Source organism: Carettochelys insculpta, chromosome 11, assembly GCF_033958435.1.
Source record: "Carettochelys insculpta isolate YL-2023 chromosome 11, ASM3395843v1, whole genome shotgun sequence".
Lineage (NCBI taxonomy): Eukaryota > Metazoa > Chordata > Testudines > Carettochelyidae > Carettochelys > Carettochelys insculpta.
In genome coordinates this window covers 7,234,521-7,251,360 of record NC_134147.1, presented here as the reverse complement: position 1 = coordinate 7,251,360, position 16,840 = coordinate 7,234,521, and the positions used below count along the sequence as shown (strand labels likewise).

General features: G+C 42.8%; 1 protein-coding gene across 3 annotated transcripts in view; it reads left to right on the top strand.

The window, feature by feature from the left end:
• Positions 1–835: 835 nt before the first annotated feature.
• PFKFB4 (6-phosphofructo-2-kinase/fructose-2,6-biphosphatase 4) overlaps positions 836–16,840 on the top strand; it is a 95,483-nt gene continuing 79,478 nt past the window's right edge. The window contains exons 1-2 of one of the 3 annotated variants that reach the window (XM_075005699.1): positions 836–1,404; positions 4,938–5,023. Coding sequence is in view for 2 of the 3 variants with exons in the window: in XM_075005695.1 (XP_074861796.1) it covers positions 2,897–2,913; positions 4,938–5,023 (103 nt within the window). In the remaining variant the exon portion in view is untranslated. Of the gene's footprint in view, positions 1,405–2,881; positions 2,914–4,937; positions 5,024–16,840 lie in introns of those variants that run through there. The other 2 variants (XM_075005695.1, XM_075005697.1) reach the window with 2 other exon arrangements.

Genomic DNA, 16,840 nt, shown 5'->3' with positions numbered 1-16,840 from the left:
GCTGTCCAGGGCCGCATGCGGCCCGTGGGTTGGACACACCTGCTGTAAACAATGGATCATGTGGTGTGTGCAGGATAGAAGCTCAAAGCATGTACGTAATGTTGCGGTCAGTGGGTTTCCGGTAGACAGTGGTATTGATCTGGCCATCAGCGATTTGTATTGTAATGTCCAGGAAATCTCTCTCTGATGTGGAATGGTCAAAGATGAAGTTGATGGTGGAGTACAGATTGTTAAAGTCTCTGTGGAATTCTTCCAGAGTCTCTCTACCATGGGTCCAAATGATAAAGATATCATCGATGTATTGTAAGTAAAGGAGAGGTAATAGGGGACGAGAGCTGAAGAGTCATTGTTCCAAGTCATCTATAAATATATTAGCATATTGAGGGGCCATACAGGTGCCCATAGCAGTGCCACTAATCTGGAGGTATAAATTGTCCCCAAACTGGAAATAATTGTGGGTGAGACCAAAGTTACAGAGGTCAGACACCAGCTTTGCTATCGTAACGTCAGGGATAGTATTCCTGATGGCTTGTAGTCCATCTTCATGAGGCATATTGATGTAGACAGCCTCTACACCCAGGGTGGCAAGGATGGTGTTGTCTAGAAGTTCTCCAATGTTTTGTAATTTCCAGAGAAAGTCAGTGGCATCTTGGAGATAGCTGGGAGTGTTGTGCTTTATCTATTGACTCTGTTCTGGTAGGGCTATGATCTGAAGAAGTGGGTCTGTCCCAGGAAAGCTCATCACCTAATAAATCATTCTGTTAGTCTTTGAAGGGCGACATGGCTGCTTTTTCGTCCTGAGTTTCAGTAATTTATTTGCTGCCAGGTACCATACGTGGGGAAACGCTGGTCTAGAACATTAAGCCTCCCCGAACACCTCCGCCCTAGACAAACGCCCCTAGTGAAGGACTGGGAGCGGAAGCTGAGCTTCCCGGCTGCTAGCACCCCACGGGCGGCGCCTGTTTGCTCTGGGTCGCCGAGCGCTTTGGGATCGCTGGAAGAAAAGGGCGCTGCGCGGCTCGCTACTGTGTCGTCCCTCCGCCTCCGTCCCCACCCCTCCCGCTCCGGTTCGCCAATCGCCGTGCGGGCGCGGCGGCAGCGGCCGGTGCCCTGTGCCGCGGGAGCGCCCGTCTGCCGCCAGCGCTGGGGGACCCTCGCCAGGGCTCAGCGGCCTCAGCGGGATGCCGTGGTGCCCGGCTGCCTCCCCGAGCCGCCTCCTTCCCCTCAGCCCGGCGCAGTGAGCGGGGCCGGCCTGTCCCCTCCAGCCCGCCGGGGCCGGGCGCCCGCCGCCTGGCGCAGCTCGCAGAAGGGGCCGCGGCTCTCCCCCCGGCCGGGCGCAGATGTCGGTCTCCCGGGGCGGCGGCGGAGGCTGTCAGGGGCGGCCGCAGAGGCGGGACAGGAAAGGTGAGGGCGGCGGCGGGGAAGGGGCCCGGCTGCCCTCATGGACACACGCGGCTGGGGAGGCGTTTTCCCGCCGCTCGCTGCCCGCTCGGCCTCGCCCGGCGCCTTGTGCACCGGGGCCCGGACCGGGCACTACCCGGCCGCCCTGCAGGGCGCCCCGTTCCCGCTCCGGACAGGCGCCTCCCTGCGCCCTGCTGCGCGGAGCCCCCTGCTGGCTGGGAGTCCCCGGGGCCCCGTGCGGCGAAGCGCTGCCGCTGCCCGCTCCGCGGAGGGGCGCCCCCGTCGCCTTCCCTTCCCCTGGCGGTGCCTGGGCTTGGCTGCGGCTGCCGTTTGTTTACCAGGAGCCGCGGGGGAGGGGCAGGGCTGGTTCTGGAGCTGCTGCTGCTGCTGCTTTGATTTCCGAGCGCTGCCGGGCTGAGCTGGGCTTGTGAGGCCGGGCCTGGTCCGGTCCAGCCTGAGGCCAGGTGCTGGAGGAGGAAGCGGCGCTGGTGATTCAGTGTCGACCCCTCCTCCTGAGGCACGGCCGAGCTAGCTCCTCAGCGGCGGCCTGGGGCTCTTGGGGGAAGGTCGCTGCCTCTGGAGTCCCCGCTGGCCATGCTCCTCTGCCCTCGCAGGCTCTGGTTTCCTTCCCCTGTGATGCTTTGGAGGGGGAGGCAGAGGGAGGGTTGTCTACTCTCTAGCGTCCCGTTGGAGGGGACGGGAATTGAACTGACCCCGAGGGAACCCACTCCTCATGACACACAGGTTAGAGACCACAGGCTAGAAATGAAGGGACGTCTTGATGCAGAGTAGCACCTGAAATGCTGGCCGAGATTACACTGTCCTACTCCCTTGCTCTGTTTTGGGGGTTTGAGAACTGGATAAAAAGGGAAAAAAGATGTGCACGGTCTCTCTTGGACTATGAGTGAGGTAAATACACCACCAAACTGTGAAATGTTAGATTGATGGTTCCTGGTATCCTTTTAAAACCAGTAATTAACTCCAGTATGTGCAGTAGTGGTGGTATTTCTGTTCTAATGCCTAAAGTACCCATCAAGATGGGAGCATTGTTTGGTTTGGTGCTATACAACTCAGATAGGGCAGCAGTTTGTCAGATAAGAAATGGAAACTATGGCTTATACTGGGAGAACTGGATCAAATCAGGTTGCCAGCAGCCTGAGGAGAGATTGCGAAGTGGGAAGAAGGCATGATATATGTAAATACAGTGTTTTTTTTGTGCTGGTACTTGCCAGGACTAAGTACTGGCAACTTGGCAGCCCCCGACTAGGGACGGGCTGGGGAGGGGGGTGGAGAGCTGGCTGAATACAGGTGCCCTTTTTATTATTTAGAAAAAAAATAGTGCTGTATAAATGTACTAATAGTCACTGAAATACATATTCAGCTCCTCATTAGCATGCCAGTGGCCGCAGCACTTCCGAATTACCATGGCTCACTGCTGTGCAGGTCGTCCAGAGTGTGACATCTTCCAAAGTAGTTTTAAATATTCCCTGCTGGGATGGTTTGTTGCTGGAGGTGAGATCTTTGGAATGAAATGTTTACTTGCAGTCACTGAATTCATTCTGACAAGGGCATGTTTCTAATTGCAGTGTTTTGGTAAATTTTTACATAGGCAACCATGTTATCTTTTGTTGTTCTTCTGTTTTCACAAAGAAGTTATTTTAACTTTCTGTCTTAAACTTTTACGTAATGCTGCGAGATATGGTATTGGTCTTCCCCAGAATGAGCTGAATTTCAATAATGCATTAAGTGTGCAGCGTATTAATAAAGTATTATGAGTAACAGTTCAGAATGAAAGCTGTCACAGAAATATAATTTATTTAAAAGATAGTAAGTGTTTTGAGTGCTGGTTCAGTGAATCAGACCCAGCCTCTTTAAGGAATAGTGTATCATATAGACACCCCAAAAATAATCTCTTGATCTGATGGAGGTGTGAGAATAGGTTTTAATAGCCTAGGCAGTCTACCAGTATCATAATTCTCAACCTGTTAAGACCTGACTGGACATCATCCCAGAATGAGGGATCCTGGGTTATTGGGTATCCTAATGATAAATATGGATATCCTAATGATAAATATAGTATAAAGATCTAGGTAGAAATTATAATATTGCAGGAAACTAAAAGTCATGAGTGAGCTGTGTTTAATATAAACATTTTATGTTACTCTTGTTTTTAGTGCTTTGCTTGTGTGTTTCATGTAAACACTTGTAATACTCTAAATGGTAGTTTCAGGAAAAATACTGTTTCATCTATAAATAGTTAAGACTTTCATCCCCAGTCTTATTCGTTATATTATTTAGTGGCATGGATGTAAAGGTAGAACCTCTCTAGTCTGGCACCCTCTGGTCCAGCAACATCTGTGGTCAAGTATGATTTTAGTTAGCTGGATGTCCACTTACGGGTGAGGCCAAATTTCCTGTAGTCCCATAAAGTTTGTTTACAGCCAACAGTCCTTGCTCTCAGTGTTCTGTGTTGTTATTTAGCTTTAATTTACCCCCAAATGTCTCCTAAGAGCCCAGCAAGCAATTGAAGTGTTTGTAATTCTGCTAGACAATATTGGCCTCCAGTGATTTGGCAAATTCTCTCATTCAAAACTGGTCAAGTCTTGAGGGTGCTGGACTAGAGAAGTTCTACCTGTATTTAATACTGGATACCAGCGAGTTAGTGTGAGACAAAATTAGAGTAATTTGAGATGTATACCATGGTAAGGTCAGTTGTTTTTGTGGTGTTATGCTTGTGTGTAAAGCAGAAAATGAGATTGAATAATAATAATCATCAAGCTTCAAACCACACTTCAAACATTGAGCAGTTCTAATTTTTTCCCCATAAAAATTTGCAAATATGGTCTTACTCAGTTGTTAGATGCTATTTAATTGTAGGTGCAGTTCAAGATTGATCATATGACATAAATGAAAAATAATAAAAGCTTGAACAAAGTTACTATGTTTATTTAATTGCACAATTTGTATAAGGCCTCAATGCCATAACGAGGCATATGCTCAAGTAGGATTAATCATGGAATGATAGTCTAAGATCTTAGTCTGTAGGTTCAGAAATAACAAGCAGTCCTGTGGTACCTCAGAACTTAGTAAATGTATTAGCTTTTGTGGGTAAAACTCACTACTGTTTTCATCTGACGAGGTGGGCTTTACCCATGAAAGCTCATGAAATGATAGCCCTGTCTATTTGCAGACTCAGGACCTAGATTTATAATAAATCTAAGACCACTTTAGAATTTATCTTGAAGTAATTCAGTAATTGTCCATAATTGCTGGCAAATAAAAGCAATAAAAATATGTATCTATCCACTTACTAATATTGAAATGAAGACTTGCTTTTGACTTGTACTATGTTTGGTGGGGCTGGGGTGGGGGTGGAGGGTGTTAAATTTTCCATATGTGAGTGTGTGGGTTTTTTTTCTTTTCTGTGGTCAGGATGAGCATAAAACATTTTGTCTGCTGACTTTCTTCCCCTTTTTAGAAATCCAGAGGTTTTAAAGTTCTGACTCCCTCCCCCCACTTTTTTTTGTGTCTTTCAGTTTTCTTCCAAAATATAGGAATAGATTTTCCTTTGATGGGAAGGTCCTTGTCAAGATTGTTGACTCTAGCACTTGGAATGAAGAAGGTAGTGGCCATCAAGAAACTTTAAAAACACCCTGTCACTAAACACTTCTGCTTAAAAAAACAAAAACAAAAACTCCACAAGGTCATAGATTCACTGACCTTGGGTGATATGCTGCTACACCCACATTCAAAACCCCTTTGAGAGCACAGGAAGACACATTTGGCAGTTTCTTCCTGTGAGTACCCTCTAGCTTTTTAGCCCTCCCTCTGGAAAGAGCCTGAACACAACTGTAATGTTCCTAATAGCCGACCTTGCAGTTTTAGGTGTGTGGTCACAGAATCCTTTGCCTTCTAGGAAACAGAGATCAGATGATAGTCTTAAAAAAGGCAATTTTATTAACATAACAAAGTACATATACTTAGTAAAGCATTACATGTTTGCTAGTGTTAAGAGTAACTGAACACCGCCCCCCACGATTAAAACACGGAGAATTACTTCACTGGGGTTCAACTGAAAAGTTACAGTGAACCCCGGGGGAGGGGGTAGGTACATGGGCTCAGCACAGAGGAATCCAGCAAACCCAAAATAAAGAAAATAACCTGATCACATCTGACTAAACATTCCTTGTGCAGCTCACATATCTGTTGTTCCAAGGTTTAGTTCTTCCCCAGCATGGGTATCATTGGAAATTCCATGCCTTGCTTCTGGTTTAACTCATCCAGCTCACTTCTGCTCACACAGAGTGCCCCAGGAGGGATCTGTTTTTCCAATTTAAAAGCCTCACATTCTGTTTTGGCTCTCCTGGCTTCCTGCCAACATTTCCTGGCTACTCTCAAGATCCCACAGGTTCTGGGTTTAACCCCTACAGGCAGTTTAGTTAACCAAATGGCTGAGATGTCCAGAAAAGAGTAGTATCTCTCCCATACATCACAGTCCTTATTTTGACACTTGTTGGAGAAAAAAAAGATTTCAGATAAGGTATCTAATTTGAGCCTATGCTTTCAGACTTGGATTAGGGGAATAGGAGTGTGATTATATGATTGGGGTTGCTTTTGATGGTATGGGATGGGGTTAACTTGTGGTTTGTCGTGCATTCCTAGAAGTTCATAGTTCAGGGTTTGAACTGACCATCTGCAGGGATCAGGAAGGACTCAGTCATTTGCTTGCTATTATGGGAGTCTCAGATACTGGTGCACTGTTGTCATTCCTGTTATTTCCCTGTGTCACACAATAGTTCAGTCTCTTATAGGCTGTAATATTCTGGTGGGTGGGTGATAGGTGGGGGCTGCTTGTGATGCTCTGGAGGTCAGACTAGGTGATCTGATGGTTCCTTCTGGCCTTAAACTCTATGAATCTATGCTTCTTAGGAGGTGCTTCACAGGATTCTTGTGGAATGCTTTTATTTTTATTACCAATAACATTTTTCCCACATTAGATAAATTATTGTAGCTGACAAAAGTGATCAAACAGGAGTTACCTCACTCTGTCTTGGCAAATTAAAGCTTTAAGTGTCTATTGGTTGGGCTTGAGTAACTGGACCCTTTAGCTGTATGGCCACTGAAAATAAACAAATCAGCTTCATGTCTTGTTTTTAGCCCATTTCTGTGAAGTGCTTTGATATTATTGTGAGGAGCACCATAGAACAACGTATAACAGGGGAGGGCAAAATATGGCCTGTGGGCTGGATCTGGCCTGCCATGACCCTCAGGGCCACTGATGTCCTGTGGCTGAGTGAAACCCTTGGGCAGGCTCCCTGCTGCTGCACCCTGCATGCTGCTCAAATAGGCTGGGTGCTGGGGCCAGCCTGTTAACCTCTGCCAGTGCACTCCATGTGGAGAGGGGCTCTGCGAGCTGCTTGCACCTGTGAGCACATCCCAGGCATCTCTATTTGGCCAGTTTCTGGCCAAAGGGAGCTGCAAGGATTGTGCTGGGTGTGGGGGCAGCACGTGGAGCACCCTCCACACCCTCCCATTCAGCGACTCTCAGGTTCACAGCACCTGGATGCTTTGAGTGGTGTGCTTTGAGTGGTGTGAACCTGTCTGAGGGTCCTGCTAGGCTGCTGTACAGGAGCTACTACCTTCCAGCCAGAGCCTGCATCTGGCATGCCACTCGCTCCCACACCTGAATCCCTTGGACCAAATCACAACTCAAACCTCTTGCACCACGTTCCTGGTCACAACTCCCTGCCAGACCCTGTACCTCGTCCAGTGCCCCAATCCCCTGCCCCAGGTCATAATCCTCTCTACCCAAACTCCCTCCCAGACCCCACACCCTCTTCTGCACGCCCAACCCCATCCTCCAAGATTTTTTCTGCACCCAGTCTCTACCCCAGTCTTACAAAAATCTTGGAGTGGCCCCCTATCAGAAATTATTGCCCACCCCTGGACTATAATATAAGGAATCATAATGTTTCTCTTGGAGGTTGTGAACTTGAAACAAAAGTATGTAGACTGTGCATGGGCCTAGTTTCAGAGAGCCTTTGACAACATTCTGCCTGGTTAATGCTCTGTTTCTGGGCACCTAGAAGTATCTGGGCCTAAACGTCTCCGTCACTTATAATGTGGATGCAAGTCTTAAAATGGTTTAATCTTTATGCAGATGAATATTAATTATTTTTGTAACTGAATATTAGTATGTACCTAAACTGATACATGTCCTTTAAAGTTAGTGACTTTAAAAATATAACATAGATTGTTTGTAAATTGGTATCACACTAAAAATAAGAAATTCTTTTAATGTTTTGATGGTAAATGTGTTGCAGATGCTAAAGTTACAAATTACAGGTGTGATGGAATACCAGTGTATTTTTCATTTTAGCCTTGTCTCTGAGACAGGAAGTTGCAAAATAATTCATGATGGTATCTTCAGTAATTCCAGGAGCCAAGTATTTGAATAAGCAAACGCAGAAATTAGTATCAAAGCCTTTACAAACATAGTGGCCTTGTGCATGCTAAACCCAAATGGTAATTGTTTGAGAGAACACTCTTTAACTTGGTTTCTATTGCATACCTATACTGAGCTGTTCTAACATGGCAGCTGAAACCTCCATAGTATTTTTCCAGTAACCTATTCAGATATGTTCTGGAGCACATGGTATTATGTGAGAGCATGATAGCTCTCATATTGTTGTTTTTTATGTACAAAATAGGAAGAATGCCACATGGCTTGCCCCTTGGAAAGTATTGTATTTTATTTCTATGCAAGCTGTATTCAGTTTTTGTTGCTATAGGTGTATACAGTTGAGATAACAGCACACCATTGTTCTCTAGAAGAGTCAGGACAATAATCCCCTTTTGTGGTGATGAGGCATTTCATATATAATAACTATAGTAAATAAAAAAGGTGTGTTAGACTAGTTTCTCAAGTCCCCATTTCCTAGTTACATTAGATAGCTGACTGTTTTCAGCTGTCCAACCCACTTCTGACAAACCCTTTTCAACATAATTTTTTTTTACCCATGCTCATTATATGCAATCATACCTTTCACTTGGATTCCTACTCTGGAAAGTAAGTGTTCTTCATTTATATAGCTGACATGAATTGTCAGGTTACCCAGGAAGATCAACTCTCCTTGCAACTAAAATAATTACAACAGATGTTAGCAATTTAGAGATATACAGTGGGCACAGAAGTATTTGTTGTCTTGAAAGTGGTATTACTTTCCTTTGCAATGGGTTAAATTACGTGGTGTGATCAGACTTTCCATCTCATGGGAGCATGTGCCTTCTTGCAGATGATCACAGACTTTGTGTTTCGGCTAATTCCTGACACAACGCCTTTGATTTCATTTGGATTGCATCAGGAATGATTTGGTCAAAGTTGTATTCTAGACGGTTAGTTCAGGATAATTTCCATAAAGTAATGAGAGAATTTCTGCCCTGATGTGGATTACATACAGTTTCTGAATGTGTAGCTGAAATCAGGTGTGAGTCACAATGGATGGCATATTTGTGGTGATGTATTTTTCATAGCTAAATCCAAACTTCCATATGGCACATTAAGTCTTCTTACTTACTAATTCTTTACTGAGCTGAAATGACTTGAGGATTTTTATTGGCTTCAGATATACTTCCTCCAATTATAATTTTCCATCATTATATTTGGATATAGGGTGGTCTCACTCTTCCTCTTAAATTCTCTCATGCTCAGATTTTTCTGAAGACTTCTTTGACGAGGTTAATGTAAAACATGTCAAGTTTGTAGTTCAAGGTATCCTGATTTTTGTGAAACTAGTCTTCTCAAGACAATGGGGAGCTTTAGAAGGGTTCATGAGCTTTCTCAATTAAAAAGTTCCAAATGTCCTGTAAGAGCAATCACGTGAGAATCAGGCTAGTGAAAAATACAGCCACACATTTCTGTGTCCGAGTGAACTATTCCTGTTTGCAACCGACCCATATCTGTGCCCATTTTTCACTATAGAGCAGTCTGGCTAGTCATATAGCCGAGAAACACTTCCTCTCTGCTATTGGAGAAGGAAATATTTAAATAACATCCCCCAAGCCCTCATGTTTCATTGAAAGGGGCCAGTTTGGTGGCATCAACTCTGTGCACTCTGTGTGTGTGTGTGTGTGTGTGTGTATAAAATAAACTGAAGCATATATTAAGGTTGTCTGAATTATTATAGGCCCAATTAATTTGAAGTTAATGAGCCTATGGCAATTTACACATAGTGGTACAAATGCTTATCTGGTGTACGTATGTGTGTATTGTACGTAAGCAGCATCAAAATCACTGGGTGAGCATCATTAACACTTAACCCTCCTAGGCTGGGGTTTTCAAAGAAGCCTATGTAGCATTACTGCAGTGTTTTGTACCAGTTCTGTGTGTATGTATATGAGGTAGCCAAATAAATTATGTAATTTATATAATAGTGTTTCATCTACTGGTTTCGGAATGCCATCTACTTCATGTCTTGGTCACCTGAGCCCAATAGGTCTGCTATTCTACCATGCCTTGAGTTTGTGTATTATAACCTGTGAAATAGAGACCTCTGTAACAGCAGATGCAAAATTAAATTTTGATTTCTAGGACTACATCTTGTATTCAGACAAAATATTTTCAATAATAACAGTGAGAAAAATGCAGGGATAGTCCTGCTAGTAAAAATCCTTTGTTTAATAATTTTTGAGTGTGTGTGGGGGGTGGTGGTGGGGGTAGGTTTATTATTTAATGCAAGCGTCTCATTGGTAAATGCATTTTTCACAGCTCTTTTTGCCTATATTATTGCTTTTGGTTAGTTTCTGCTTGAAACATTAGACTATTTTGGATGTTGTAATTTGTTTATCCTTTGACTCCTTCCTCGTTAAATTTATTCATCATCTATGTGTTTTGTTCTGGAAGAGTCTCATAAAACCCACAAACTATCTAGCTATGCTTGCAGAATGCAGAAAGATGAAAAATCTACCCTAAAGCCCCTGGGAACAAGATTCCCTGTCAGATTTTGGTGTCTCAGCAGCTGTTTGTCTAGTAATACTTGTTTTTTGTGAATTGGGTCTTAACAGAATATGCGTGTTAGCATTACACTTTTCTAAATTCAGATTAATTTAACTTTTCTTCTGAAATTGCCCATTATAGAAAGTGGTTCTGTTGAAAAGGTTTTCTGACCACTGTATTTTTAAGACCTTTTTTTTTAAATTATTATTCCCATGTGAATAGGCTGCTTATTTTTTTCTTTAACTTACATTTTTTAAAAATATTCACAGAAGCCCAGTGGTATAACTTTCACTGTGATTTTTCTTGCTTGGCTTACCGACTATTAAAAGAACTAAGAGAGGCTATGCCTTGATTACAGGGATTTGTCAGCAGAATTTTGTGTTGCATGATATTGCGACAAAACCTCTGGCAACAGATTGCGGCTAGACTGCAAAAGCAGATCGAAAGAGCGAGCTGCTCTGTTGACAGAGAGCAGCTAGACTGTCTGGCTGCTCTGTCAAAAAATGGCCACCTGGAAGCACAGCAGACAGGATTGTGCAGTGTCCCAGAAGCCTTTTCTGTCGACAGAAGGCCCCCTGGAATGTCCAGACTGGCACTCCGTCAACAGATCTGTCAACAGCGGCATTCTTCCTCGTGGCGAGCTGGGTACAGCTGTTGAGAGAACGCAGAACTTTTGTTGACTGACTGTTGAGAGAACGCCCTTGGGAATCTGGACACTGTGCAGGTCTTGACAACATGATGGCCATTTTGACAACAAACCTCTGTAGTCTAGACATAGCCAAACAGACTACAAAAAGTCATCCTTGATCACAGAAGCAATCTTTCTACTTCAGCTTGTGAGACACACATGATATGTACTCCATAATAAGGAGAGTCTATAGGAGAACTGATTGCCAGCTTTCTCAGCGATTGAAATGTTTGACGCCTGCCTATTTCCACTGCTCCTGGGTTTTCTCTGGCTCCATCCCTGTGCCCTCCTTCCCTTCATGGTGTACTCTACCTTCTAATACCCTTGCTCTGTCACCACTGTCCTATCTGTCTCCCTCCTCTTGGCTCTTGAGTGTAGTGTTCACCTCTGTTTCTCTTTCTCCAAGTCTGTCTTGGCTCCCTTCCAATTTGGCTTCCTGTATTTCCAAGAAAGCCTGCTCTTGCTGAAATTGCTTTTACTAAAACCTGTGCTCCATTCTTATCCTTGACATATCTGCACTGCATTTAGCACTGTCAGGCATTCTCTTCTCCTTGATAGTCTGTCATAGGGCTTACCTCGCTTTCCTACTCTCCTTTCTCATTGTTGGACTTTGTCCCCCATCTGTTCTCTCCTTACATTTTATCTCATGGCTGTCAAATGCGTTCAATGTTGACTCCTCCCAGATTTACACTCCACCCTGGTTTGTCTCATTTCCATGTCTCTTCAGCTTTTTTCTTGCATGACACATCATCAAATTTAACTTTGTATGTTCAAAACGGACTCCATATCTTCTTTCTAAATCCACCCTACTCTGCTTCCTTCTCAGGCCTCCCAGCTGGGAGTTATTCTTCACTCTTCCCTCTAGCTTGCTCTGCATATCCAGGCTATGTACAGTTTCTGTATCATGTTCCTTCTCCTGCATCCACCATCATATTCTCTCTTCTAGGCCCACATTGTAGTCTTCCTGGCATCCTTTTTGGCCACATTTTTATTTTCAATCTGTGCAAAAGTTGTCTTCCTTGCTGCTTGTTCTAGCCATGTCACTCCCTGTTTGAATCGCTCTCCTTGCGTCTTGTCAACTGTTACATCATGTCAGCTTCTTGTCACCTTTAAAGCTTAATTTAACTTTGTCTCTTCCTCCTTACATGAGCTTGTCTTACGCACCATATTCTGCTCTTTCAGTATGTCCATCCTCGACTGCCTCAATGATTTATTTCTATACTTTTCTCGCTGCTGTCTCCTTGTGTATTGTATGACATCCCAAGGCCTCCTTGAAGATCCACTTCTGCCATAATAACAATAATAAGTCTTGACATTTAAAAGGAGGTGGAATGCTTTACTTCCCATTTCCTCAGCTCAATTTACTTTCTTGCCTGTTCCTAGATTGTCATCTCCTTGGAAGGCTTGTTGGTCTAGAAAATATTAAATACATAAAACATCACAACCATAAATAATTAGAATTCCAACCTGGAAAGCAATGGAAAATTCTTCATTTTCAAATTGAGTTTAATAGCAATTGTAAAATGGATATGCTTTATTATTTAGTGAAGACATACAGATGGAATTTTACTATGGAAGGAGGAATGTGCCTCCTCCTTAACATGCATGCAATCTATATTTTTGGTTTAGATGCATTACTCTTAAATTAATTTTTTGGGTAAACTATAATGTCACTGAGGCAACATTTTTTCATCCTGAAGCATTTTTTCTAATTAGTCACAATTCATTTTGGTAAAAGAGCACGTTTTTTTAATTAAAAAAAATACCAGTTGACTGGAATTGGAATGTATATTATGTTGTAGTAAGAATTCTGTATGTTGTGATAGTCAGAAGTCACCAGTGTGGTTCTGACAGGTCTCTTGCTCTGTCAGTGATGATAATCATGCATATGCTCCCTCTGTGTATCACATTAGTCCTGAACAGATAGTTAATGTAGTGGATTCCAAGAGCTCCTCCAAAGACCACAAAACCAGATAAGGAACAATGGTACCTGGCCAGGTTTATTGTCAAAAGAAGTACAGTAGCAGTTGTCAGAAGACTCTACCAAATCACGGTGCATATGCACCCAGTGTCAATGGACTGAACTCAGTCAACAATAGGATCATTCATAGCCCCTGAGGCTGGACAAAGACAACTCTTTGGGGTACACTTTTGTACACAGGTACAAAGAAGTTACAAACTGCTACCCTCTGATGTACCTATATCCACATTTTACTTGGTGGTTTGATGAAAACATTACTATCCATCATGCTGTCATCCTGACCAGGATTCCCTCTAATTTTTTCCATCCACAGGCAGAATAAATTTTATATGCACCAAGGCATATGGTGATGTGTACCGCCAGTAGAAACACGTGCCACTGGCTATGGCTACTCTGCTAATCAGCTGGGTAGCACCTGAATTTCTCCTGGTTGACTGCTCAAACACTCAGTTTACAGGGAACACCGATCCTGACCCTATCCTCCACATGGGTCACTATTGTTTTTGTTATCTATTTGGGAGCATTCTGGTATTGGACTGTTCTGATACTAACTTGAATATGTTTATCCATCATGCTGTCAGTTTAGACCCTGCCCTGAGCCTGGCACGGTATGTCTGTTACTTGTGGGTAGTGTTGGTACCAAGATGTTTCTTCACAGTTTTTTCTGCTCCCCTTCTGTGATGTGCTTCCAGTCTGTGCCTAGTGTCATTTAGTGTTTTATATCATTAACCTTGTTCATACCAGATTCTATTAGCAAAGCCTGCTTCTTGCTTACAGCTTAACTTTGCTTTGTATTAGCAAAGTCTTGAGCGTTGTTTCTAGGTCTCAAGCCTTTGATATGTCGGCTTATGTTTTAGGCCCTCATTTTACTACAGTCAGTGCTTTGAGTAGGTGGTGCATGGCACCAGAGCTAGACATTGACTTTCGGCTTTGGTAATCCATAAATAATAGGTTTACCCGGTGAGCTAAAGTCCAGTGTTTGGGAAGTGTGTTCAATGTGCTACATTTGGAAGTGAGTCTGCTATTTGACATAAGTCATCAGTTGGGCTAGTTACCAGTATAATATGATAAGATGCTAATAGCAGCTGCACACTTGAGTTGTAGTGGATGAACTCTGAGCCTGTTCTGCTGTTTCTCTTTCTGAATGTATCTTGTTGCTTCTGGACAAACTAGGAGAAACCCTGTTGTTGAACAGCGTAGGAGTGTAGGCAAGCGAACTGCAGTTATTTCACTGCCGCACTCAAACGCTGCTGATCTTAGCTGATAAATGCTGACTGACCTCTGTGACTGACAGAAGGTTGAAAGTAGCCTCCCATCTTCACTTCCTTGTAAATGTCAGTGAAATACAGAAGAAATAGATCCACTCTCCTTGTTCTTTTATATTAAGCAACTGGACAAAGATCCAGATTTTTGGGGGCCTAGAGGGGGGAAGTTACCTCTTTCAGGACAAAGCAAGAATTAAGCCCTGTAGCGGACATCCATGTGAAAAATCAAAATGATGCTTGTGCTAGATCTTTTTACCAGTGGATCAGACGCTAATTTAAAATCATCTTTCTATAGAAACAAAGTTTCTCAGCTAAACTAATTCCCAGCATTTATTTTTTTCTATTTCTGAAAAGTAAATTAATTTTCTTCTTCATGTACAGCAGGAAATCTAGTCAAATGGAGACTGTGAGCTCTGATTGAATTTTTCTACAAATTCCACTTGTCTTTGCACCTTATTGAAGTGCTTTATGTTTACAAATAATAACCACTGTGTTTGTGGCATATGTAGGGACCTTGTTTTCGCTTCAGTCTGTACAGCACTTAGGTATAAAATCTGGGGGCTTGCCACAAAAATTACATCAGATTTCAATTCTAGTGCAGACCTGGTAATGGAGGCTGTTAGGTCTTTGATATTATGCTGCGGGGAAGGGCTCCTTATTTAATTACATCTTCAGATATGTCCTGAATAGTTCAGGCTCTAGCTTTGTCTTTCCCCTCCCACAAGCTGAGCTTAACTCTGCACTGGTCTGTGCACCGTTAGTGGTATGTATGTTTTGCCCTATGAGTTCTAGGGTTAAAATTGTGTTGCAGCCTAAGCTAATTTCTCACCTGTGTCTTGTTGCTCCTGACGAACCATCATCCTTTTCACCTGTCCAAATATATATAATAAAAATTAATTGTCACTCAAATTGCTGGTCACTCAAATTGCTTGTTTTCTTTACAAAGGGTTGTTCTAGGACAACCATGTGAACGGAATTCCAAGACCACATAGTAATTCCCCTTACTTTTTACGTAGTAATAGATGAATTTCTCACTTTTTTAAATTTGAAAAGTTACTAGTTTGCTAAAAAAAAATAAATTTGGCCATGTTTGTACTTGCATTGAAATACATCCATACCATTAAGTAACGTAATGGATAAGGCGGAGGATGACTGTCTTAGCTATCTTATAGATGGTACAATATTTAATTCCTTGGTCTCAAAAATTATAGTTTCAAAATAGTTTTTCCTCTTGTATTAAGCAAACATCTTTCCGTATTTTGGCTGCATTCTTGTGTGAGGTTTCCATGTTTGGGATGGAAAAAGCTGTAGTGCTACAAAATCTGATATGTGGGCCCCATATTGCAAGCTGCTGTGTAGTTTCAAATATCATGCAAGTCAGTAAGAGATGACAGTGTGTTCATTACGTAGCTGATCTTGACCTGAATACTTACATTAAATTCCTTCATGTGTTTATTTTTGTAGTTGTAGTTCTAGAATCTGTTGTAACTTTAGGTTTCAAAGAGGCTGTTTTTTAGAATTTTTAAAATGTATTGGGATGTTGATCATTGTGTAAAATTTTCTTCATATTAGTGTGGTGCAGAGAGGCCAACTGAGAAAATGGTATGGTTGTATGTTAGGCACTTTTGCAAATGGAGAATAAGAGTTGACCTCTGCCCTGAAGAGGTTACAATCTAAATGAAAAGAAATCTGAGGGTAAAGTGAAGAATACAGCATAGTGTTGGTGACCAGAGTGATTTTCAAACATCATATTGATCCCATTTCAGGGGGAGTTGTTAATATTTCAGGTAGGATTTAATTAGATGGGGATTAGCTATATCCTCTAACTCCATTATGCTGCTTCTGTAGTTCGTTCTATACAAGGGTTTCAAAACATTTTTTATGAACAATTAAGCCTTCTTTGTGTGATGGTTCCTACATTTATTGCACAACTGGGTATGCATGTTCACTATGTGCTAGAGTCTAGATTTTTTTTTTTACAAGCAATGTCCATTGGCCTGCATGTGCCTCAGCTCTCCACATCTTCCAGTCTAAGGGGAAAATGATGGTATGATAAGCACCTCACCAGTACTCTCTTATTTACTGCACGGTCTGAGTTGGAATCTTTAGTGTCCTCTGCCCCTTTCTATTGGAACATTTTTGTAAAGATATTGTATATAATTATTTTCACTGTCTTAGTTAGTATTTTCCTCCTTTTCCATGCCCAGTAACTTTTTCCCCCATGAGACAGTTAGCTATCCCTTCTGTATCCTCACACTCATTTCCTGTATGCAGAGATAACCCAGGCTTTGCTGACTTTGGGGGAGGGGCGGCAGAGGGAGGGCAGTCAGCCTTAGCAGTGTTACTGAACATGCTCAGCCTGTGTGAGCTGAACAGCAAGTCTTGGGGGTGCATGTGATCCCGTGTGACCCATCATGCCACCTGTGCCTGTTAAACTACAGCTTCTTAAACTCCCATGTTTGACAATCACTGGAAGAAGAAATCGAGGTTACTCATCTGGAGGTTCTTTC